Here is a 26,657-nt window from a genome sequence, read left to right as displayed (position 1 = left end):
AGCCTGGTGTAGACTTCCTCCTTCCTGCCTTCCTATCTGGGTTTCCGCTGGCCTTCAGCAGTTTTCTGTCCACCTGCCTTCTATGGAGCAGCCGCCTGATCTGCCTTTCTTTTTTTTTTTTTTTCCTTTTAAATGGGCTTGAAAGACAGACAGACTCAATCTGTTAGAAATGTATGCAAATTTTAGTAAAGGGGTAAAAGGAGAGATTCTTGAGGATCTCTCCTCTGAGTAAATTATAAGAAACTCTAATGATCTCTTTGGCAGCTCAAAGGCCTTTAAAAACTCCATCCTTGAACCGTTGTTTTGGCAGAGAAGGGATGTCTGGATAAATGACATTTTCCACCAATACATGTACTTTACCTATCTTTAGAAGGGGATTATGGTGAGACAATGGGTGTGAAAACACTTTAAAAATGCATGAACTCTGAAATATTGTTTGCCCCATGTATCTATAAAGAAACACACACAGATGGCTAAATTGAATCAACCCCAATGTTTTATTTAATTTAAAGTTTTAAAAGGCAGTGGTTAAGCACATTATCTACGTGTATATATGTATGCATATATGTACACACGAATGTGTACATACATGCGTACATATACACAAGGAAACCAACCCCTTTCAGCTTTAGCCACTGAAAACTAGGCCCACTGTCTATTGCAGGATTCATATTCTACTTCTTCGTATGACCAATTCTAAAAGTAAAAATAAACAGCCTTAATCAGTTTAACAGTAACTATTTGTGTTTCTTTTTTTTAAATAAATAAAGTTACCATTAAACTGATCACATATGGTAGAAAGGTCGAACACACAAGCGCACACACAGTCCCCAATGTACAACCTGTGACCTATGAATGACCTATATGTACAAATGGGTGCCACTGACCCCCTCCAGCCCCAGCAGAGGCCGCTCCCAGCACGCTGGGAGTCCCCCCCGCTCTGCTGGGTTGGAGGACGTGTGTCCCTGGCACCCCGAGTTAGACCTCAGAATGCATGCTCCCATGCAATGATACAGATGGGGTTCAGTTCTCTGGTACTAGTGTTAAGGTACATAAGGAAGAAACAGGCATCTGTAGCTGCCTCAGAACTAAACCATCATTTATAACCCTTTATAGGGAGAAATGTATTCTGAAGTTCTCGATAAGGGACCTACAAACTTTTAGAGTGTAATCAGTTTGCAGGCCTGGGGCTGTGCGTGTGTGGGTTTGTGTGTGCATTTCCACGTATTTGTACAAAACTGAAATGAAGAGTGGGACTAGGTTTATGGAGCAGCTGCTCGGCTTCCATGTAGTCAGTCCTGATCTAGCAAGTCACTTGCCTCAGCCCTTACATGGAGGCTCGTTCTGCTTCTCCCGGGCCTCCGTCTGCTGGAGAGATTTGGAAGAGGCAGCTTTCACAGGCGAGAGGAAGGCCACGATTAAATCTTCCAAGAACCTTGGCGAGCAGAACGGCCGGATTCAGCCAGGGCTGCTTGATCAGATGAAGTCCTTCAGTTCCATCCTGATGAAACGGAGCTCCTCTCTGTCCGCGGTCAGCCCCTGCCGCTCCGTCCGAGTGCAGCTCTGGACGAATGCCTCGGTCTCGCGAAAACACAGGATCACCTCTCAGATATGCTGGATTCTCAATGAGTAAACCAGTTAATGTGTTTCTAGCCAAAGCAAGGGCATAAATGTTTTAGAGAAAAGACTCCCCTGGAGCTACAGAGAAAAGATGCTGATAAAAGCAATATTGAGTTGGGCAGGTGACGCTTTTAGTCTGTGTCAGAGCTGGTCTCTTCGATGACAGAGTACTGGTTGAGTGCTTCCTCCAAAGGCGTTATTGTCCCATCAGGTTTTAGTCCCATTGGTTTAAGCAACTCCTCTCTGGAAAAAGAGATAAAAGAGAGAGAAAAAAAGTATTCACCAGCATCACACACACACCCCTCCCCCCCCCGCCCAAATCCACATCCTTTTAAAAAGAAAAGTCTTTAAAAACCAAAGTATTTTTCCTCAAGCTCTCTGTGTGTTTGTAACAGGAAAGATGAAAGGGGCATAGAAAGAAAAAGAGGGAGATAAAAGACTTCATTCACACAGGCCAAACCTACTAAGCCAATTAAAAGTATGAAAAGTCAAGGTCTAAATGGGCTCAGGACAAGGAGCAGGTCTCTTCTGTTTTAAATAATTAACTTTTTTTTTTTCCTTTTGTGGATTCATTGTTTTAGTGAAGTTGAAGCTGCCAAAACTTCAGGGGTCCCGGTGGGCCCAGGGTACAATCAAGTGGCTGATTTGATCCGTATGGATTTCGTTCAGTGGAATAAATCTGTCAGATTTGGTTTCGCCTCTCCAGCCTCTAGGGATACATAAGTACTTCTCAATTCAATCCAAGTCAACTGGCCTTCCCCAACTTTCTTCCGCCCTTTGATTTCCTTCTCTCTCTCTCTTTCCTTCTTCTTTTCTTTTCTTTCTTTGTTTTTCTTTTTTAAACACCCCTGCTTTTGTTTGTGGCAGTTTAATTACGGGATTGACAGCCATTTTAATCTCTTCAAAGCTCCCCAACTGCCTCTTTTCAGCTAATCCAATTACATCTACTCCACAAGTTACAGCCTCATCTAAAGATGATTAATTATTGATCAAGTCAATCAAAAAGCATTAGGAAAGATTTATTTAATCTTTTCAGAGGCTCTTACTCATTACACGGAGATTATGGCAAATGTACCTGTTGAGTTGCTGTGACTCCAGTCCTCCTCCCGCCCCCGAAATGTCAGCGGTGGACGTTAAGAGTAGCCTCAAAGAGGCACAGGAGCTGCTTAAAATTCATTTCTCAAGGAAATGGGCATCACCCCCCGAGAACACGTCTATAACCAGGGACCCGCACGGCGGCAGCTGTGATGCGGCGGGATCCGGAGTGAAGGGGTGTAGGGCACGGTAAAGCTGCTTTCCCTCTACCTCCCTGCTGTTGTCCCCGAGGACAGCACAAAGAAGGGCTCCCTCCGGGAGGCCTGGTCACACAGTAGGGTGAGGTTAGGGGCACCCCTGGGGAGGGGTAAGAACAGCTCCGTGGCCCCTGGATACACCTAAGCAAGCAGCTCTGGCGAGCACCAAGACTATGTGAGTAACGGGAGGGCTGCCGGGCTGTGCTGAGGCTCCTGAGTTACAGAGGAGGCGATGTGGCTCCTGGTCCAAGAAATGGGGTCCGAATCACAGAACTTGAAAGGGCCTCAGAGATCATTTAGTCCAACACCCTTGTTTACTAAATGAGACTGAGTGACTTACCCAAGGTCACACACCTAGTGCCAAGCAGGGCCTGGGACACAGGTCTCCTGCAGCCCAGGCTAGTGCTCTTTGCAGTGTACCATATCTGGATTAACTGCTCTAACTGCCCCGCAGGAGCGCACTGAGTTCAGCGGTTCAGAGTCCGCTCAACACCTACATGCCAGAAGCTAGGTCGTACCCGGGGCAGGGAAGGGAAGGGGGGGCACGGTGGTCCTCGAGGAGCAGGTGAAACACATATGAAAAATAACTCAGAACATAAGGGGGTAAATGCTGTCACAGAATCATGAACAAAGAGCTGGCAGCTCCGAAGATGAAGCACAGACCGAACTGCCTGGGGAAGGGAGCGACGGCATCACGAAGAAGGTACCCAATGCCGGGCAAAGGAGGCACAGAGCCTTTGAGGCTAAGGAGACCGTGTAAAGGGCTCTGCATGGACCCACCTACTTGTGCGTTTTGCATCTTGTTTTGGGTTATGTCCATTTCGCTGTGCTCCCACGAAGCTGTGAAAGGGCCCAGTGTGTGGAGAGTGGTGAGGTTCAGTGAAGGAGGGACAGGAGGGTAAGGCTCAAGGGTAATCTGGGGTCCAGCAGGTGAGTGTCTTAAAGGTAAGAGTCAAGGTGAGGAGTTTGGGTTTTTCTCTGTAAGGGATGTCCCTTCTGTTTTATAGGGCAGGGTCTCTGGCAGCAATGTAGAAGGCGCACTGGACCAGGGAGAACCTGGTGGCAGAGAGACCAGTCATGAGGATGTCACCGTACAGTGTGGATGGGATAAGACATGGGATAGTGGGCTTGTGGGGCTGTGACCCACTGGCAGGGAGAGGGCCGGTGAAGGAGAGACGGGGGTTGGGGCCGTGGGTAGAATGTCCCTGTGGCCTCTGGCTCAGATGACCAAGAGGATGGCGATACAATTCACTGGAGCAAGAACACAGCAGATGAAGCAGATTGTGGTGGGGAGATGTGGACATCTCTCAGGACACAAAGAGCCTGAGGCCCTTGCCTGAGAACCAGGTAGAAATGTTTAGTTGAAAGCTATAAACAACCCGTTTCCACGAAAACTTCCCTCTAGCACTGATATATCTCCCTTACCTACATTTTTACAACATAGTTGCCTACTGCTAAGTGCGTGTGCTGAAGGATTTTGTGATACTAGACACTACTCACTAATGACGTAAAAGGACAAGGGGGTAACCTGCTGGGAATAAAACACTGATGCATAAGAAAGTTGGAAAGTCTAAAGGGGCCTGTGGAAGAGGGTACAGTAAGATGGGGTAGGGAGTGAAGGGTCGGGGTACATGGAAGAAGGACCCTGGATGGGACTAGAGACGCCAGGAGACGCTGGGTGGATAGGCCCCCACCCCACCCCGCCACCGACACAACTCCGTATCTGTGATAACAGGACGATGCTGGGCTAGCTACCAGCTGTACAAAGTAGCTCTCACCTTCTCCAGACCTAGGAGGAATATTTTCAATCAAGTCCATTGGTTTCATCCCCTGCTCCAGTTTCATGATGGAAATAATTAAGAACATTACAGAAGTCCCATGGCCAAGTTATAGGAACTCGTCTATGGGATAAAGGGGCCCATATTTTAATTCTCACCTGCAAACTATTCTTCTCAAGCATTTAATTTTTGGGCCCTTTGTATCACCCTCTGAGGGCACCACAGGATACCTGGACTTAACGGAAACCTCTGTAGGAGAGGTGGCAGTGATAACTGGCTCTATGACCATATACATTTGTGCAAGTGACATAAGATAGCGATGTGATACACTGTACAAAAAAATATCTGGAGTCAAAATGTCTGTTTGGAACCTCGTCTCTTCACTTACCAGTTGTGTGATCTTGGGCAAGTCTGAGTCTCAGTTTTCCCATCTGTGAAATGGGGATAATGCTAATACTAGTTCTCCCTACTTCCTAGTGATGATATGAGGAGTAACATCATCATAACAGAACCATAACAGAACCAGTGGTGGTAGCAATAAAAACAGTGATGCAGATCAAAGAGTTCTATGAACTGCAAATGAGTCCTAAATATTAGTTGTTGTTGTTACTGTGGTACAGTGAAAGGTGCATTATAGATTCTGGAGTCGGGCAGACCTAGGTTCTAGTCCTGGGTCCACCAGTCACTAACAGTAAGACCTAGAACTCTCTGAACTTCAATTTCCTTATCTGTAGAAATGGGATAGAAATACCCACCTCACTGAATTGTCATGAAAAGGTCACTATACATATAAACCGGAATGTAATGGCCGGAATGTAGGTGGAACTGCGGGTTGCATTTCCTGTCTTTATGTGCTATGGGAGGCTTCCCCAAGCCGGGTGCCAGCACTCTGGGAGTAAGGCGGGGGAGAATATGTAGAGGCAAATAAAAGACATGGTCCCTGTCCTCAAGAAGCTTTTAGTCAGTTCAGAAGATAAAACACACACACATTAAACAATATTAAAAGAATTACAGAACAGCAGATCAACAAGCTCGAGATGATTAACAGGCAGAGCCCTGCTTTCCCTACGTTGACAGTTTACCAATATACTCTCATTGTAATTAAAACATGTTTAAAGAACATTTCTTGCCCTGTTTGGGAGTGGAAGGAGAGAGGATGTCTCACAGCTATGTGACTGTTTTTTTTCTGCAGGACTCCAGGCTTACTTGTCACATTCCCATCTCAATGTTTCTAATCTTCCCTCTGTCATGCAACTAACAGCCCACAAATACCCAAATGAAATCTTTGGTATAGAGACTCACTCCTAAAAGGTCTGATGAATGACCTGGTTATACTAGACTGTTTCACTGAACTTATTCACTGAGGAAGATATTGTATCTAGATATCTAGATCAGCAAGATGTGGACGGAGAATGGGAAGCAATAATGAATACCACAGAAATGTTTTCCCACTGTCATCTGGGTCATGTACATGTGGGAGGGACACAAGGAGGACAGGATGCTGATCACAGGCTCCTTGCAGGATACAGACTCAGGGCTAGACTGTAATGGCAGGGATGCACATGGATTCATGGGGAGAAAGGCATCCTAGGAGCAGAAGAATTAGTCAAGCAAAGGCACAGAAGCAAGAGTTAGTTGTGTGCAGAGATTGGCAAGCAGGCTGGTTTGGCTGAGGTAAGGGAAAAAGAAAGCTCAAAACAGATCTGGGGTACAAAAGAGGATCTGAATGGAGACTTTGAAATCCTAGGTTGACAAGTCTGGATTATAGTTACAGAGGTGTTTTTGTCTTTTATTTCAAGGGCCCCACATCTAAGAATACTTATTAAAATAATTCTCATTACAAAGTTTGAAAGCTATGAAACCGTATTGCCCTGACATTAAAAAGAAAATGTTCTATGCTAGAAGTATTCAATTTTTATACTCTTATGTGTCTAGCACAGCACCTTGCCAATAGCGGGTCCTTCATAAGTGTTTATGGACTAAACTCAATTGCAGTTGATGTTATCTTGTTTTTTTTATCTTGTTATCTTGTTTTTTATCTTGTTATACAAGATGTTATCTTGTATTTTATGGGGCTCCTAATAAATAAACCATGATCATGAGAAAAGCTAGATCTTTAAGTAGAAAATTCATTTTCATCATCAAGATTGACAAAGTTAGGAAAGACAGCAGCATTCTACAGGAAATTCTGCATAATGCTTTCCAGGGATTTCTTGTTCTCTGCTAAACCATGAGCAACTTGAGGGCAGAGTCCATGTCTTATCTGGCTGTGATGTGCACTATCTAGTATAGTCTGGGGGCACACAGTAAGTGCTCAGTAAATGCTTATTAAGAAGCTATAATACATGGGTCATGGCAAAAATGGAGAATGGTAGAGAACCATTTGTCAAGAATACTTATATTATTTTAATTATGATTTCCCTGATGAGTCTACGTCATTAGACATTCTGACAGCGCAGCAGAAGTCAGGCCCCCTTTGTACCACACAGCCTGGAATTCCCAACCACTAACTAGTGTAGACTCAGCTTCTTATATATGTGGCATCGGGAGGTCTAGATTCTAGTCTCAGATCTCCCTTTAACTTGCTGGGTGTCCTTGGGCAAGTCATTTCCTTCTCAGGGCTTGAGTCTACCCATCTATAAAATGAAGGGGTTGGACAAGATGATCCCCAAGATTCTATTCTAAGAACCAAAATATAGGCTACTAATTAATTTTCTTCCATTTAAAAAGCTGCTAGGTGTTTAAGACACTAAAAGTCAATGCTGCTAAGCCTTTGTTTCTAATCAAGATATATATTCTAAGCCTAAGAGTCAAACACAGCATCCTACCTGTAACTGACCGATACCAAGATGAGAAATCCTTTCTGCAAAACTACTGGCAGATGATTAGAATGATTACAAAAGTAAATCAAAGCAATGGCAAGTGTTACAAGGAAGGATCTAAATTCAATCATGGCCCTCAGTAAACAGGCCATTTCATGAAGAGCTACTGGTCCTAAATATGAAGGTCACATCTAAAAAGGATGGCTAGGTGTCAGATAATATGTACATTATGGTTAAACGTAGGTACTATATATTGAAATGTGCATCAGGATTAAGATATTCACATAGCAACAACTCCTTCATACTTACCTTCAATGCTATACACAGGCCTTAACACAAGTTAAGACTGCCCTCGTTATCATCAAAAAGTACAGTGATGTCTACTGGATAAAGAGCCCATTCTAGGCACTGTGACAGTATCATGGCGGGCTTCTCATCTGATCAGGCATCTGGCCAGGGAAGAGATAAGCCTCCAAGAATGTTCAACTGGAACGAAACATCATTTAGAAATTTGATCTTACTAAACGATAAGGAACCATAATCTATAAGGGCTTGGCCAGGCACGAGGACATAGATAAAACACGTCCAAGGAAGGAAACCCTATTTTGCCCAGCCTAACCCTTGGGACTGCTAATAGAAACCAAAAAATACTTCTTAGATTTGGGGGTGGGGTGGGAGATTATGGAATTTATACCATATTTAAATTTTTCATTTTTTTTTCTTCCCCCAGAAATATATTAACATTTTCCTGAGCCACCATTTCCCTGTAAAGATGGTCCTCTGCAATGCCTGGGCTTACATAATTTCTCAGAACCGAAGGTTCCATTTCTTAGGGCTTCTGGTCCTATATAAGTCTTTCCCCCAGAAATGACAGTGCAATATTGGGGCTCAGACACTAACATACCCAATCGCACAGTATAGAATAGGCCAGATGTATATGTGTATAAAACACCTTACTTGACCTGGAAGCAAGAGAATACTCTTGCCCACAGCACATGTTTTTGTGCAATACAAACAAAGCATTCAATTCAAGTGTACTTGTTGAAAACCAGGACATAATTAAGCAGTTGGTAAAATGCATTCTTGTTTCCCACTTGCAGATCTCCCAAGAGTCCCTTCGAATTTACCTATACGAGTTTCAGCTTCCCGCTTGCCACTTAGCTTGATAACGACTCAAAAATCATTCCCTTGTTTTCAAGGGCTCTTCTTTCTTGTCTGCTCTGTGTACTACAGGGCAGTATTGACACATGGAATTAATGACAGGGTCTGTAATGAAACAACAGTCATGCAAACACCAGTCTGCTCTTTTGATAAAACAGCATGTTAGAGACCTATTCACCTCCCTCTAATTGAGTACTGCATAATAGTTCCGATCCTTTCATGTAATATATTTTGTTCTATGATTAGAAAAGAAGAAAGGGGGAAACCTGTGAGGCATTGCTTCCTTCAATCGCCCCCTGATTAATTCTCTGTTTCTAATGAGGGTGGCTGCTATTTAGGCAGGTTCTGTTACATACTTGTTTTGTTGACTTCTGTACAATGTATAACAAAACCCACGATGGGATAATTGGGAACCATTTCTGTGGTACAGGGACTCCTGCTCTTAATGTCAGGTCGGCTTGGAAAAAAAGAACCCTGACATTTAAAATTAGCCATTTCATAGTTAATTCCTTTTCACATTTGAAAGACAGGATGAGAAACTGGTAAATAAAGAAAACATTTTTAATGAACACAGAGCTTTTCCAAAAATGCCTGCTAGAGTGGAGCCTGTGCTAGCCCAGAGAAAGCAGCTCTGTAATCTTTGCTCTAATTCCAAGTCTGAGAGTGCATCTTATTTCAAGATTTCGGCGTTCCCGCAACAGTTCATAATCCACCAAAGTACAGTGGACTGCCTAATAACCTGTTGATATGCTTACAAGTGTTTATAACCCCTTTTTCTCTTAGAAAAATATTGTAACTTTGGCCATTGCTTAACAAGTTGAGTTACATGCTGGGCAAGAATGTCCTTTGGGCTTGGACCCTGATCCTTCAACTTTTGTGATTTTCCATCTAATGGCTTCCTAGTGCTGACTGGGTGCACTGATCTTTCACTAAGGCACGAACCCAGTACATTTGAAGGGGTATGGTGGCTTTTCCATAGCAAATTTGAGGTCTTCAGGCTGCTTCTTTCAAAATAATTCTGAGATCTTCCCTCAGACCACACCATCGTGCTTTGGGACTGGGTGCAATTAGGAAGGTAAATATCGCATAAAAATATTTCCATGACAAATGAATGTGGCATAATGAGTGGATACATATATGTAGTCCACTACTTTGGACTACTTTCTGCTTTACAAAGGAAATTAGGAGTTGCCTAAATAGTCCCAATGGAAAGCCTTTTTAAAGTTAGATTTTCTTAATGTGATTGTAGTAAGAATTTGTTAGAATACCTGTAATCATTCTCTTTTTAAAATAATTAAAATAACTTACATTAACATAGAATCACAGCAATTTTACTGGTTTCCTTCATATAAAGGTGTGTGTGTGTGTGTGTGTTTGATATCAACTATTTATTTTAGCACCTCAACTGAGAAGACCTCAACTGTGGAATGAGAAAGCAGGAATACACGTCTTCCAAATCTTAATCCTCTTCTCAGGTAAAGATGCTTACTATCGGTCTTTGTGCTTTGCATTTACTTAAAATTTAGACCATCTTATTTAAAATCAGACTGACACATTTCTGATTTTCAAAATAACCTAAGTTCTAGCGTCATAAGACTGAGAACGGAGTCCTGACTATGTCATTAATCAGGTGCCTGATCATGGGTCAGTCACTTACTGATTGGTCCCATTTATTCTTCAGTGAAATCCTTGCCCTATCTAATTCAGAGGGCTGCTTCACTGATCAGTGAACTACTTTTTAAACTTGAAAGCACTAAATAAATATTAGTTTTTTATCCTCATTTCTGTTAGAAGATCACATGCAAAGCTTCTAAAAATCTGTTACCTACCTCATATTAAATAGCATGGTTAAAAAAATATGTAGAAAGAGATTTAGGGACAGTGCTAAAGAATCAAATTTAGTTTTATTCTTAAGTGAGGGTATTCTTTTTTCTTGGGAATTTCTCTATAGAATTTTTCTATCGTGTTGTCCAAATTAGCAAAATAAATATTAATAAGAGGTCAGCATGCCAAGTGACACTGCTGAATAAAGCAGGAGAAACAGGAGTTCTTACATGCTTTCCCCAATTAGAAAGACTTAAAAGTTGAAGGAGGGTAACTAAGAGCACAAACAGCCAGGGACATTCTTACGTGATGTTTCTCTAATAGATAGAAGCTGTTTCAGCTAGTGCTTAAACCAAGAGCTCAAAGTAGTCATTCCCACTACTGAGGTTAAAGGACAGTGATTACCAACTTGCAGTACAAAGGTCACATGAAATCCTACCTGGAGATGCCTAGCTGGTGGAAGGGCCCTCTTTAACCTAAAGATACATAATATCAAGTTTCTCAAATCAATGTTTCCTTTCCACTTTAAGGGTCTATTAATTTAACTGGGTCCAAGTTCCCTTAATGGAACTTCCAGGCAACCTTACAGTGTATTTTAATGAGGTAGAATAGTGCTGCCACATGTAAATATAATGAAAGCTACAAATACAAGCCATATATGTAGTTTTAACTGTAGCCGCATTGAAAAAGATAGGTAAAATTGATTTCCATATATTTGGCTAACATGGTATATTAAAAATATTATTTCAACATAAAATCCATATTAAACAATTGAGATATTTACATTTCTCTTTTTATACTGAGTTTTCGAAAGCCTGAGTTTTTAACCCTATTGGACATCCCAGTTCAGACTACCCACATTTCAAGTGCTTAGTACTCCTATATGGCTTGTGGTTACTATATTGGACAGCACAGATCAAAAAGATTTTCTGGTATACACAATTAAGATCTGTACATTTTTGTACTTACACTATATCTCACAATGCTTAAAAAATAGGATGTTTTGGAAACATACCTGAAAAACATGTCCCTGACTAACTTATCATAAAGGTGGATATAATCACAATTGTTGATATTTTTGTAAGCAGAGTAACTTATTCATAGGGAAAAAAAATTAGATATTACTTTTCAGTTAGCCCATCCCAGCTTTAATAAGTCTAAAAATTATCTCTGGATTAAAGAGAACTATTCCCATATTTGGAACCTACATTTATTAAGAAAGCCATTCCCAAATACTGCACAATGGCTGGCAAATATATATATATATATATATATGTATATATATATATATATATACATATATATATATATATATATAAAATATATAAGAAAGAAACGGGAAAACAATTATTTAAATTTTAGATTCTGATAGAATATGTAAGCAAAATGCAATGCACCTTGTTAAATGTGACCGGGGCGGGGTTGGGGGACGACAATAGATTAATCCGTGCCTGGTTCCAATTAAGGAAGTGAAGGGGCCTAGAAAAGTCAAAAGAAAATCGAAACTTGAAATATTTTTTTCCTTTGGTTAGTTTGAGCTTAAGCCAATCAATCCTCTCTCCCTTCTTCTGGAGGAGGCTGTGTGACTGTACACGAGCTGTATGCTGTAGCTAAGGTGAACGCAATTGTATTAGCCGCATTGGACTTGCTTAACCACACAGTCCCCATTCTAATCTCCCACTTAAGTTGCGGGGGCTTATTTTTTTTTTTCCAATTCAAAGAAGGAAAGAGGAGGTGGAGAGGAAGGCAAATTTCATCCCCCTTTTCACCTCTGTTCTCGTATAGAAAGCTCCATTTAACATTTTTAATGTCATGCTTCAGGACTTAATGTTTATGATATATATTACAGTGATTACTTTAAAGAAATTATGTTCCCTAATATTTAAATGAGTCAGTCGTAGGCCAATGTACTTTTATGGAATTCCTTTCCAGTCCTGAATTTTATCATATCTGGCCAAGAAATGGAATTGACAAAGGTGTTAAACCATGTAGGCTATTTTATAGAGTAAAAAACTGGTCTACAGATTTGGGGATCAGCTGTGCTCATTATTTCATCATTACACAGTAGGGGAACCACAGGGTACAAGGCACTGTACTAGCTAGACATGATGGGATTTATAGGGTTCAGATTATTTTCAAACTCATAAGACCTTTAGGTCCACAGCGAATCCCCTTACCTACATCTGTCACAAATACAATCCTTAAACACACACACACACACACACACACAGAATACTACTGAGTCAGTTGGTATTTAATGGGAAGAAAATGTTTGAGCATGAATTTCTCCAGTGTCCTTGGAAATATAGTTATAATAAAGCTGCCAAGGTAGTGAGCTCCTTGCAGTGGTCGCTGTGTCCAGCATGGAGGCAAAGTGGAAATGTAACTTTAATTTTTGCATTGGTGGTTTTGTAGTTTTGGGAGTGGGTGACATCTATACCCTACACCAGGCTCAGTAACAGTACTTGGCATGACCAACCTTAGTCATCACTTTGGTAAGTGCTTTGGCACGGGCCACTGTTGCTAACCACCATCCTGGTGCAGGTCCTTCACATCTGCTCTCCTATGGATGGAAAAAAGGAAGTGTCTAGTGTCCATTCATTGGCCACGTCACCTCCAACCTAGCCTTTACTCACATGCCTTTCAATTCAGGCCCAGGAGAAAATGATTTCATTTTTGAGAAGAAAAGTTAATCCGACAAAGCTACAGTACACTCTTAGCACAATAAAGACTTGGTGGGATGAAGAACATCCTCAGAGGACAGTTGAGGGAACTAACTGGTAGCACAATGCTGAAGAGGATGATCAGGAAGTGTTCTGGCAAACACTGACTCTAACAGACAGACACAGTAGCACAGTGGACAGAGCAAAGGTCTTGAGTTCTGGAAAATGAAGTTCCTAGTCTCACTTTGGTATGAAGCTAGAAAGAGAATGTACGTGGAAGTGTTTTGTAAACTGTTAAAAGGAAATGGATTATCACGGCATTAGCCTGGAAATATTTGGGGCAATTCTTTGGGTCTTCCCCCAATTAGAAATCTGGTAACAGATTATATTAATCAAATAATGATAAAACAACCTGAGCTTTTGGGAAGAAAGATGCAGTATGTGAATACCAAAGTTTATCAACAAGAGTAGATTTCCCTCTACCTGGAATGAATGGTCAGTTCTCCACATATCTGTTAAATACATTTTAAGCTTCAAGAATCAGCACAAATGCTATCTTCCTTGTGAAATCATCCCTGATTCATCCAGACAGAATGAACTGCTCCTTTTCCTGGGTGTTTACAGTTCAACATAGACCTTATTTGTCATCATTTTCCATCTACCTTGTATTTTAGAACAGATTATAGCCATTTCCTTCGCTAGAATGTGAGTTCGAGGCGGAGCCTGTCACATTCTCTGAATCTCCCTCATCTTCCTAGCACAGTGACTTGCACAGAGTAGCTGCTTAATAAACGTTCCCTGAATCGTACTGAACTTAGTCTACTTTGGCTCTATGCCATATCTTCTACCTCAAAAAAACACCAAAACCCAAAAACCAACAGTGAAGAGAGAGAAGAAACTCAAGACAAACATGTAAGCCGCATAAAGAATGGCTTCATTCTTTGCATTCCTGCTTTGGAATGCCCGCTGCTGGTCTCCGTGCAGTGTTGTCATCGATTATTAGTGAGAGCAAATGTTAGAAAGCACACACACAAAGGCAGACGATGTAAAAAACCCACCACACGTCATGCAAAATACCAGTGATTTAGGACTATTTTTAAAGTTGCCTTTCGCTTCCATTTTAATGGCAAAATTGGTCCTATCAAAGCCAACAGAAGACATACTTGCTCTGTTTTATACATGTGAAATCAGTATCACCTTCAGATTGAGCTGGGCATCTGCTGGGTGTTTCTGGGTGAGTACACATCTTCTTTGAGGCATAGTTTAAATCAAGTGGAAGCTTGGATATTTCAAACTTGACATTTGTGTATTTATTTGTTGGCAGCTTCTAGAATATGTGGATTCCCTTGGGATTAAAAGGAGAAGGACCTAGCACTGTTTTCTGTCCCTTGTATAGGGATGTCTTATGAAATGACCTTGTCTCTTTCAGTAAGTCAAGTAGTTGGATTAAACTGTCTTATTTTAGGCAGTCTTTTTCCCATCTCCCACTTTCCTCGTTTGGAGTTTACTCATTCAGGGCATATAGGCAGTTGAGCAACATCTGTGTTCTCTGAAAGACTCAGGTTATTAGAGTGAAATGTATGAAACTTGCTTACTAACTTCCTAACCCACTGATGGGCTCCACATAGGTCCTCATTAACACTTCCCTCTCCAGCTTCTACTAGATGGATCTGTTGGTTCTCATCCTAACTTCTGTACTTATACCACTGTTTCATTAGCTACATCAGATCCTTTCAGAAGTAGCCAAGCAAAAATCTCATGTTTAACTACTCATTCAGAGCGTGTTATTTTCCTTCCTGTAGGTTTGCCTACAGGATCTTCTCTGATTCTAATTCCTTTGTTAAAGGAACATGTCGGCTCTACATAAAGGTATGAAGAATGTCATTTGCAAACAGAGGTTGTGAGCATAGTTCGCTGTAGATTCTAACCTCTTTGGGCAAAGATGGAAATTTAAAAGGACTAGCTGGAAGATACTGAATTCTAGTCATACTAGCTTGGTAGATGTGATCGAGATGACGAAGTTGTTTATTTCTATATAACTACTACCATATTACCAGCATCATCAGACTCTGCAGTTCTCCCATATGTCACACTTCCCATGTCAGTCAGCCTCCTGCTCTGCCTTCACCTCTACTTGCTTCTTTGTTACACCTTCTGGCTTTCCCGGGATTCCAGCTGCTACTTCTTCTGACTGAGGGGTACTAGCCTTTACATATAGTTGCTGTGAAAAAGGAGATGACCGGAAGAAATACACCTGTAAGTGGCGGCTGCCACTGACACACAGAAGCACTCACTCAAGATGGCTTAAAGGAGACAGTGACTCAATGTATGACTAGAAAATAGAGCAATTCAGGCAAGTGTGAAAGGAATTAATATTTCCCAGTATTCCTCAAAGATGACTAGTTGCTGATTAGTATATATTTGACTTAAGAATTTTCAAGACTGGCTATTTTGGGAAAGGAAGGCGGTGTGAAGCAAGAAGGGAAGGGCAGATTGTCTTTAGAACCCCTAATTAATATAAGCACTTGCTTTCAGAAAACCCTTAATTTGAGCTATTCCTTTTCACTTTTTCCTGGGTGCATGACATTTTACAATTCTCGGTTTCAGCAGCAACCCAAAAAGACAGAATTGCCAACTTGCACATCAAAAATGAGGGGGGAAAAAAGCATAATGATTTGGAACAAAAACCAAAACAGACTAAAACAAAAAATACAAGAAGCAGCAAAATCATTGAACCTAACTCATCGCATCTTTTTGAAGACAGGGAGGTTAGTTGGTTAAATATCACAATGATCTAGTCGTTACTGTCCTAGCTCTGAGAGTTTAAATGTTTAAGAATGCACATCCAGAAGCGGCACATGTAGAAAAACCATGGTAGCCAAGAGAGATCTGAACTACTGCTGCCCAGGCCACCCTGTTCCAATTAACATGGATTTCCAGAGTTGCTGTTCCATGATAACTCTCAGTAAGAGAGACAAAGAAATAGAACATTTTTAGAAACCAAGCAGAAAATGGATGGGAATACAATACCTGGAAAGTTTATCAAGCATGTTGACAAGTTTCATGGCTTCATATTCTTTTTGTTCTTCTGTCATTTCATCTATGGGGTTTGGCATTGGTTCCTCTAAATGACCAGTGATAAGATTAATGCTACAAAAAGAAGAAAAAGTTATGCTGTATGTTTTAAAATTATGCTCTTTCTATACTTTCTGGTCCAAGTTGTAAGTTATAATAAGAAAGAGTATAATAGCCAAAAATGGGCAATAATAGCAATTTTGTAGTATAGAACTACTACAGGAATTTTTAAAAATTTACTTTTTCTATTAATTTGCTTTGGGAAACGGGTGGTAGTTTTACTTAAAAAAACAAAAACAAAAACAAAAACAAAAACCAATAGCTGACTTGCCAACTTTTTGTTTTTTTAAAGGCATGGCTGCTTTTAAAAAATGTGAAATTTGATTGGTGCCGTTAGGATAAATATCCTTGGATGCATAGTTTATTAATATAAGGGGACAAATGATTTCAGAGTAGGAGAAATCCATTTTGTGATACAGCATAAAACAAATGTGTCAAAAAAAAAAACTGGAAAAATGATGGCAGAGAGGCTGAAATCTGAAAATGAAAGCATGCCGATTTATCATCTCAGGAAATTAGTCCATTAGTGAGACCACAGAAGGCAGTGAGTGTTCAAATAATAAAAGATAAAGCAGAAGAACAATTTTAATTAGATTTGATGTGACCTAGATTTAAAAGAAAAAAGAATGAAATCTAACCTACCAAGAGACAGGTATACACCATTTGACTTTCTAGAGAAATAATAAAGTACTTAAAATGTGTATGTCCCATAAACTTTGTAAGAAGTTCTAATACCAAACAAGCTACCCTCTTAGGTGAAAGCCACACTTTTTTTTTTTTTTTTTTTTAAAGGAGATGAAGAAAATTCTTCAATAGCTGCTAAGTTATCTATAATTTAAACATCTTTCTAGAAAAGCAGACAAGAGGTTACGGTATTTTGTTTCAGCCAAGTATGGACAATTGATGGGGATATTTCATTCAATCATTAAAAACAAAGAGCAAATTGCTAATAAATTGCTTTCTAGGGTCTACAAACACAAATGCGTTCAGTGGCCAGGTCTGTAGGATAAGCAAATGAGTGAACTGGTCAGCTATGAACAGTGGGGAGTGTTGGGGACTGAGGTAAACTTGAGGACAGTGCCAGTCTAAAGTGGCAGGAGGTACAATCCTGTGGGCCAAAACAAAGGCCCTGTGATCAATTAGGTCCTCTGGAAGCTAGCTTGCAAACCCTGCTTTAGACTTTGACTTGGGCAGGTTAACAGGGATTTCTCATTTGAGTAGTAAAAGGGCTAGGCCACTAGGTACTATTATCTATTACTAAAAGATTTCCTTCTGTTTTTCTATATTCCTCAGAGGGCACATGATATTCAGAATCTTGTGTAAGGACTCAGTGCTCAGCATTCTCAAAAACCAGATCTAAAACATCCGTTTTAATAGTCTTCCTTAAGACCTACACCTATAGCTATGATTTAAAACTTTTTTTTCCCCTTCAGAGCAATGGATCCACCACCAACCTCCCCCTGCCTTTTTTGGAAACAAATGAAATCTACACAGAAAGCCATATATAAAACAGACAAAGTGGAACTAATCAAGCAGAAGAGGGGATGGGGTGGCCAAGCAGAGTGGAGGCCTAAAGCCTCTCCTGTTTGTCTATACTTACTTGTTTACTCTTAAGTTTGCCCCTGAGGCAATTTTAGGAACTCTGGGACATAGTTTGAAAACTCCTGGGCTTGTCAGTCATTCTCAGCTTTGGCTGCACATTAGAATCACTTGGTAAACTTTAAAGAAAAGGCTTAGGCCTCGACTGAGAGCAACTAAATCTATGTATTTTATTTTCCTGGTGATTCAGATACACAATGAGGTTAAAAACCACACAGGGCTAGAGTGCCAACTTCAGACACTTCACTGTGTGCTACTATTCCCTCTTTTTTTTTTTTTTAAGGTGCTCATAATAGAAGAGAAAAAGGCCTCTAGTTAGTGGTCATTTAAAAAAAAACAGTGAACTAGGGTCATCAGAGTCCCCAAAAGTCAAGAACAAAGGGGACCCAGACAAGGCTTCAGAGAACTACAGCATTTTTAAGATGTATCCAGATGCCACACTGAAAATGTGACTCCACCACCCATCTATTATTTGCTTAGGCTTGTAACAACAGAATGTTTCCACTGGTTTCTTTTCTGCCACATGCTAAATTAGAAAACAACAAGTCTTATAAATAAATTAGTAAAGGTACTTATTATACAGCACATACTACTTCCCAAGCAGACAAAGGAAATCAGGCATTAGAAGGAAGTACAAGGAAGGTAGACGGATTAACTATGTAAAACACGTAGAAAGAAGGCTCCTCTTCTCAAGTTCAATGGAGGAGTGATTTAAGAAATCAGATCCCCAGACTGCTGTATTCTATAATGACATTAGCACAAGCCATCATTTGCCTCGGGGGTAAAACGTGTCAGGAGGATGCACTGGTAAGCTCTGTTGTATCCACAACGTCAAGTCAGGACATGAATTCCTGAATCAGGGCACATTTGATTCTTTTTTTGGGTTCTTTTAAGGGCTTAACAGAAATGACGTCCATTTTCCACAAGCTGACCTCAAGTCCTCTGCTGCTAAAATGATTTAATGGCTTGCTCTGAAATTAGCTACTAAAGTCACAAAATCCTTTCTTTGCTCAAGGAGCATAAAAGCAATAGGCAGAAATTCATTCTTACAGAGTAAGAATTTATCATCCTTTACTGAAGCAATACCCCCCACCCCCAGTACACAGAAGAATGTACGCAGTATCACAGAAAACACAAGTTAGGGCACCAAACTGTGCCATTCTCATAGGAAAAATGCCAATGTGCTCGGGGTCAGGAGGCAGACTTGGACATGGTCTCCCCTCCTGCTCCCCACTTGAAGCAAGACTCCTTTGGTTTCCCTTCCCAGAGAGGAAAACAAATAGTCACTGTAACAATGATGTGAGGTTTCATAAAAGAGATTATTTTCAGTTGAACATCCACTTGCTACCTTTACAGAACCTCAGATAATACAGTCTAAGACTTAATTTTGTAGGTTTTAGGATCTTGACACTGAAATTCTGGGGTTGGTTTTATCTTGTTCTAAGACTGAGTCTTAAGATGTTTGAGGTACACTAATTGTGGCGGAAACTATACTGGGTCATTTTCTCACCCTGTCTGCTCCCCTACCCCATCTTTCCAGCATTCCAATTCTGTGATTATATACGTCTTCCAGTTAGGTGACAAGAATTATTTCAACTCATTTGTAGTATCATCGAACATGTATTATATAAGGTCATTATATGAACTGACCACAGTTATGAACCTGGTGATGAAGGGATTAAGACATAAAAAGGTATAGACCTATGAATATATGCAAAAGCTGAAATATATTTCAAGACTTTTGCTTTTCAGATTGTTGCTACACTTGGCCAACATCAACAGTACTAAGTCACTTAACAAAAAAGCTATTAAAATTTCTCTGAGCTATATTAAAGTTAACGTCAGTCTCTAAAAAGTAGGGATTGAATTTTACTCAAACCATTCTGGTTAAAGGAGGGCCTGGGAGGGCAAATCTCTACAGGGGCTAAGCAGGTAAGAATGAAAAGGATCCACTGTCAAACCAGAGGAGCTTATGCCTGGCATGACGGGGACCACGGCCACTCAGCTCCATTAGCCAGTTGTCTGCCATGTGAAAATGCAGGCTTCATGTTATTAGAGCTTATTGAAAAGAAGTCAGAAATCCAAATTTGCATCTGAAATATCTGAATTCTAAATGTTGGCAACTAATTAAGAAGTACTATGTAAAACAGAAAATAAAAACACAGAACTAAATAATCGACGATGCAACACAAGAACTAAATAACCAACGATCCAACAAGCCCAGCAGCAGCTAACTGTAGGCTAAGTCGAGCCTCTGGGTGGACAGTCTGCAACCTCTGAAAATAGAGGGATCAGGGTTTTCAGGAAAAGGCACTTGTGAGCCCAGAACCAGGATAGGGGGAGATGGGGTGGAAAAGCCTATGCAAATAAGGCTAGAAATGTCTTTCCAGGAAAAACTCCCCAGAATACTTGATCCCCAACAAAACAATAAAAAGAACAGTAGAAAGTTACTATACCCTTGTTCATTTACTTCAAGAAATATTAAAAATAAAGGTTTTCTTCGGGGGTACATCTTCAATATATGGTGACAATTACAAAGAGACTTAAAGCAACAAAACAAAATCTTGACAAAGAAAAAAAGTCTCTTGTCTCATGCTGGAGAAATTATACAATCGCTGCCACAGCTACTCCTAAGAGTAATATGGCTGAGAAGGAAACACCCGAGTTGCTTTTGCAAGGATTTTAAGCTTCTGTATGTGATTATGAACTAGTGTAGGGTGTGAAGAATCTAAGTAGGTGTCCTCAAGTTCTGCCTACCTTGGCTATCCCCTCCTCCTGCCCTCCATTTAGCAGCCCTTTAAAGACACTCCCTGGACTCCTAGGCTCCTATACACTCAGCCTGACAGCCACTGGTCTAAAATGAGCCAAATGCCATTAGGTACACGTCTTTCGATTGCTGTTCGGAATGATGTACAAAACCACATTAGTCACTTATACTTTACCCTCCTATACACGCAAGGGGCCTCCATGCTCAGAGGCACAAAAGAAACTGGTATAAAAGTTAGAATTTAGAAATTTTTCTCTTTGATTCAGGACCAAAGTTTATCTGAAAACTTTAAACAAGCATGGCTTAGATTTACACCAAAAACCTGTGTGGCATGTAACTTGATTCTATAAGTATATTTCTGCTAATTGCGGAAAGCCATTTCCAGTCCATTAAATACACTTACTTTGACACAAAAAAGACTGTTGTGAAATTAACGGTCTCCCATAGCCTGAATGTAAGCTCCACACAATTGTTGGTTTCAGATTCCACTAAAGGATTATAGGTTACCTTGGTGCATCAATCAGAATCCACTTACATTTTTGACAACGGGACTAGGGCCAACTGGATAAAGGGTAATTTCTCTGCTTCTGCCAATACTAGCAACTGTTGTGAATAAATGCATCATAAGAAAAGCATACTGTGATCTTGAGAACACTGATGGTGAAGGGTAATCAGAGAGTAGGGGAAAAAGCAATTCTTTCAGGGCTGAGTTTATAAGCTTGACTAGATTGGTAATGGCAAAGAGTTTTCATAATTTTTAGGGAAAAAGTTCTTCGAGCATTATCGATCACTCCCCAGAGCACAAAGGGTTCTCTTGCTTGTAAAGTACTTTGTTTCCCACTACTTCCACAAGGACCATTTGAATAAGCATTTCTTTTTTTTTAAAGTAGGCTCCACACCCAACATGGGGCTTGAACTCACAACCCTGAGATGAAGAGTCGCAGGCTCCGATAACTGAGCCAGCCAGGCGCCCCATGAATAAGTATTTTAAATTAACAAATATCCCACTAGTGTTTTACCTGAAGGAGGGAAGATATAAGAAAAAAAAAAAACATGCAAATATATCTGAAGGGGAAGACGTAATGCTGTGTGAGAAACACATATTTATATCTGTCACGAGTAATATTTAAGAAACAACAAGATTTCACAATGGTGACTATTCTGATGACACTAACACACCATTCCTATGAACAATATAGGCCAGGTCCAAAGCTGATGAAAATTCCAAGTAGGGATGTCACAAGGTCTAATATAGAAACTTCCTAGCCAAGACTACAACAATACCAAACATCATGGTCCTCGATGCAAGCAAAAGGTGCTCTCCTGAAATCTAAAATCACTTTCATAATCTAACACATTTCTATTTCCCATTCTATTAGGAGAGACCCAATGTTCTTATATTTTCTCCAAGCAATTTCTTGTTATAGTAGCATTCCGGTGCTTATAAGATATGTGATCATTACCACTGGTAGAAGTCATCTGTCAAGCAAACTCAACAATACACACCGAGATATAAGGACATCAACCACCCACGAGTATTTAAGAGTTTGTTTGTTTGTTTTAAAATCTTAGTTGATGTGTCCACATAGCTTGGGACACAATGAATGCCTAAAGTAATTTCTACTTTCATTTAAAAATATGAAGGTATACCTCAAGTGGTATTCTTTAATGTCTCAAATGGAGGGAGAGAAAATACTAAACTGATGAAAATATAGTTTATGAAATAGAAAAGTCAAGAGCTAGTAAAACTAATTAGAATGATGACTTCTATAATTAGGGAAAGGTTAAAGTATGATTCCTCTAAGCTTCAATTAGATGACCGAGCTGCCGATTTATGGCATCTAAATGGTGGCAGTCTTAAGAATGTATTGCTTAGAGTCACTGCTAGCTTTTTTTCCCCAAAAGTCTTTTTTTTCTAGGACACACTCTACAAGATCCTGCTGAGGCTGAACTGGAAATACTAAAAGTAATGCTATTTACCCAGGCCCAATTTGCCAAGGAATACAGGCCAAATAAGTCTTGTCTAATTAGGAAATGATCTTTGCTTTTACCTTCTGATAACCTAGTACTTTCATGTTAACAGGGCACGATTTATCCTTTAAAAAAAAAAAGCCCAATTCTGAAGATAATGATTTTCTGTCCTTCATCAACTACCACATGTTCCTCACTACATTCTAGAAAATGTCAGTAGAAAAACTAGCATGTCAACATCACTGGCAATGCCAAAAGGAAAGGGCATACCCTTTTAACATTTAGTAATGGAAATGAGAAAATTGAGCTCATATAACTTCTAATAAGTGGAACTAAGAAATTTACGTGGGATATGGGGGGCTGAGAAGGGGACGAAGAGGATGAGGAGGAAATAGAAGGAAGTAGAGGTGGTTTGTTTTGGGATAAGAGAAGAATTAGTGTCTTTGATTTCTAAGCACTGATTCAGGCAAGACTTGAAAAGAGTCTCTGGTCTGCCTCAGTGCAATAACACATCTGTTAAAAGATTCTTACCCAAGTGTTGGATTGAAATTTACTGTGGAGCTATACTTCTTTCTTTTTGCTAATAAGGTACCATTTTACTGACTCATAATGGCTTTTATGCAAGAGAATTCACGGAACGTATGTTTAGATTTCTGAGAAAAACTGAAGCATGAAATAACCAAATGAAATACTTGTTCTTAGTTATACCCTATAAAATCTCAACCTTATGGAAAAGAAAGCAAAAATTGGGCAATACTACTTTTTAAGTATATGATGGCATATATCTAAAAATACCATCTCTCCTTCGGAGAGGGTCAGGAGCATGCAGCAGAATATTTCTTGCAATATTATCCTTCCTCAATCACCTGAAGTCACTCTTTAAGCCACTAGCTATGAAACTGCCTCTGAAAACACTATTAAATGGAAAGCTTCCAAATCCACAAAAGAAAAGAAAACACTTGGAAAATGAGAGACGAAGGAAGTGAGGGGCAAATAACCAAATCAAAGGCACAGACATAGTTAGGTGAAAAGAAACTTGATACTATACTTTGGTTTTGCATTTTTGTATTCTTCAGTGTCTGTGTCCTCATCCTCTGAGTACCAGTTATCGCCTCTTCCTCCAGCCAAGAGGCCCCTGGCCGCCAACAGTCCTGCAGCATTCCCATAGCCAGTGTATTTCAGCAGGCTGTCCACTGCAAAAACAGAAGAGGTGTTTAGAGGAATCTGTGGGTACTCACTGTCATTACCGACTATTCCCCAGCACAGGGAAGTTGGGAGATTCACACCATGGCAGTAAACCTTAAAACTAAGAGGTTTTCAAAGTATGCTAGAGGCTTTACTGAACTACCTACAAATTCTCCTACATGCTCTGCGGACCAAAAGCCTTTTTTTCAGGCATCAGAAAGTCAAGTGGAGCTGTTTGGAATATACTCTGTGGCAGGAGTGGAGCCTCTGTGACCACAATGCTGTTGGTAAGGGCGGTGTTTTAAGTTTCTGGTCACAAAGCTTTTTATCCAGTTTTAGAGAAATCATGACTAAAAACGAGAATTAATGAAACCCAGATTGGAATTTTACTAACACAGTCATTATCTAAAATCTTTCTGGTACCCTTCATAGGAATGATAGGGAAAGAGTACCAGAAATCACAAAACTTAAGGATGTTTGCAAAAAGGATAGCTAAGTCACTACTTATTCCAAAACGTCAGCAACAGTACATAAGCGCATGATACCCGCTTTAAAGGTAAGGTCCAAGAGTTAAGACTGGCTGGATTTTATTAATGGTTCTACCACCTAACTAGCTGGTTGACTTGGGAAAGTTATCTTACAGCTCTGTACCCTACTTTTTCTAGTCTAGAGAATTGGAATAATAATCTACTTCACAACTTAATACATGCAAAATGCTTAGAAAAGTATCTGGCACACAGTAAATACTCTTTCTTTTTCCCTGGTAATATGAGGTCAACTGAGCACGGTAGACTTCTCTTAGTCAACAACAACAGCAACAGACCAATGAACCATTTGGTGCAGGTCAGTATTACCCTGTCATCAGTGCAAGGTGATAAGTCTAAGATAAGCAGACACATAAAACTTTTGCAGGGTAACCGGAAACTACAGGAATTCTTTGTGTGCGTGTGTGATTTGTAAGAACCTTTAAGGAAGATATTAAACAATTGTTAGCTTTATTTAAGAGCACTTCCTTTTCTTCAGGTACAGTTTTCAAGGTAAACACTAACATATTCAATCTAAAGATAAAAATTTTATTTAAGGCTTTCAATAAAATGTCATCCTAAAGGCAACTATAGGAAACAACACTATTTTTTTTCATGTATAAAGTTTTAGTAAAACCTACATCTTGAAATACTGTTGTAATTCAGAGCATTTACCTCGAAAAAGACAAAATAAAGTTGAAGAAGATTCAGAGAAGGGCAATTAAAGTGACTTTGGGGTCTGAAAGGGGCAGCAGATAGGGAAATAGGGTAGGGAAAGGGGATATATGTGATCGGAGTATGAAATCATTAAAGGCATCAATAGGATGAATAGTCCAGGAGTGAATTGTTCATTAAATTTTTCAAGTTCTTGAACTAGAGGGTACCTTCCTTGACACTGAAAATAGGTACTTTGGGGACAAATAAAAGGAAGTCCTACTTTCAACGGATATGGCAAATTGGTGACATCTGTGCAAAAGGAAACATGGATTAAATAATAAAGTAGATTAAAGTTTATTCTCTTTCAATCATTTTCTACCTTAAAACCTATTGGTAACTGCTGTCTCTTTGGTAATAATTCTCAGTAGATGCTAGATAGAATCATATTAGAATTTAATGAGGGGTCAGTGTGGTATACTTTGAAAGCCCTTGGAATAAATCTGAATATGCTCCCTCTTACTCTCAGTGCCTCTGCAAGACTGGGAAGGTTTACCTAAATTAATGAATTCTTAATGGATAATTAGAGAAGTGAATATCCAGTGCATACAGACATTTTTAATATTCATGGGGATCAGACATGACTTTAAAGATTTTATATTTATTTGAGAGGGAAAGAGAGGGCACATAAGTGGGAAGAGGAGCAGAGGGAGAGGGAGAAGCAGACTCCCTGCTGAGTAGGAAGCGTGATGTGGGGCTTGATCCCAGGACCCTGAGATCATGACTTGAGCCAAAGGCAGACACTTGACTAAGCCACCCAGGTGCCCCCAGACATGACTTTAATGACATGGTCAGACACAAAGTCAGTGAGGCGAAGGATCATAATCAGAATGCACATGGCACTGATACTCTCACTGTAAGCATTTTTGATAAGGCTTTTAAAAAAAAAATATTTTATTTATTTATTCAACAGAGAGAGAGAGTGTGTGTACAAGCAGGGGGAATGGCAGGCAGAGGGAGAAGCAGGCACCCTGCTGGGCAGGGAGCCAGATGTGGGGCTCGATCGCAGGACCCTGGGACTGTGACCTGAGCTGAAGGTAGATGCTTAACTGACTGAGTCACCCAAGCACCCCGCTGATAAGGCTTATTTTTTAACAAATAAAGAGGTTTAGTAGTTCCAGGAAAAAAAAATTCACTAAAAGTACAAATGTCTAAGTTGAGATATGAATATACTTAAAAAATAACAATAATAAAAAAGACATAAAATATAAATAATCACCTCAATGGCTAAACATTAAAATAGTTGAAGAATGCAGAGTTTATGAAAGGCCAAAATAGGTTAAGAAGAGGTAAACAGAATATTAAATAGTCTGCTTTCTTAATCAGACAATCCTCCTGGAAGCTAGTTAATAGTAAAAAACACCTAGCACTTTCATGAAAATAATACTTACTGTTCACTCACAGGAACAAATGTGTCAACTCTGTGACAGTTTGGGTTACAAAGGCTATTTAAGACACACTTTGCCTTTAAAACAGGTAAGGCTATAGCCAATAGTTATAAAATCAAATGAGCTTAATAGGATAAAATACTTAAAAAATGGGGGTTGGGGTAGGGAGACAAATGGACTATGAAATTTTCACAGTGAGAAACATTTTCTTTGT

General features: G+C 40.0%; 1 protein-coding gene across 8 annotated transcripts in view; it reads right to left on the bottom strand.

The window, feature by feature from the left end:
* Positions 1 to 478: 478 nt before the first annotated feature.
* The window catches only part of RIC8B (RIC8 guanine nucleotide exchange factor B), a 98,593-nt gene continuing 72,414 nt past the window's right edge, over positions 479 to 26,657 (bottom strand). The window contains exons 8-13 of one of the 8 annotated variants that reach the window (XR_009356936.1): positions 23,681 to 23,825; positions 16,191 to 16,310; positions 11,895 to 11,976; positions 8,640 to 8,778; positions 7,822 to 7,998; positions 479 to 1,863 (exon numbers count right to left, since the gene is read on the bottom strand). Coding sequence is in view for 5 of the 8 variants with exons in the window: in XM_059186759.1 (XP_059042742.1) it covers positions 1,752 to 1,863; positions 16,191 to 16,310; positions 23,681 to 23,825 (377 nt within the window). In the remaining 3 variants the exon portion in view is untranslated. Of the gene's footprint in view, positions 1,864 to 7,821; positions 7,999 to 8,639; positions 8,779 to 11,894; positions 11,977 to 12,976; positions 13,061 to 16,190; positions 16,311 to 23,680; positions 23,826 to 26,657 lie in introns of those variants that run through there. The other 7 variants (XR_009356938.1, XR_009356937.1, XM_059186760.1 and 4 more) reach the window with 7 other exon arrangements.

The sequence above is a fragment of the Mustela lutreola genome, chromosome 8 (genome assembly GCF_030435805.1).
Source record: "Mustela lutreola isolate mMusLut2 chromosome 8, mMusLut2.pri, whole genome shotgun sequence".
Lineage (NCBI taxonomy): Eukaryota > Metazoa > Chordata > Mammalia > Carnivora > Mustelidae > Mustela > Mustela lutreola.
Note: the sequence above shows the minus strand (reverse complement) of the source record. Positions and strands in the feature narration are given on the sequence as shown.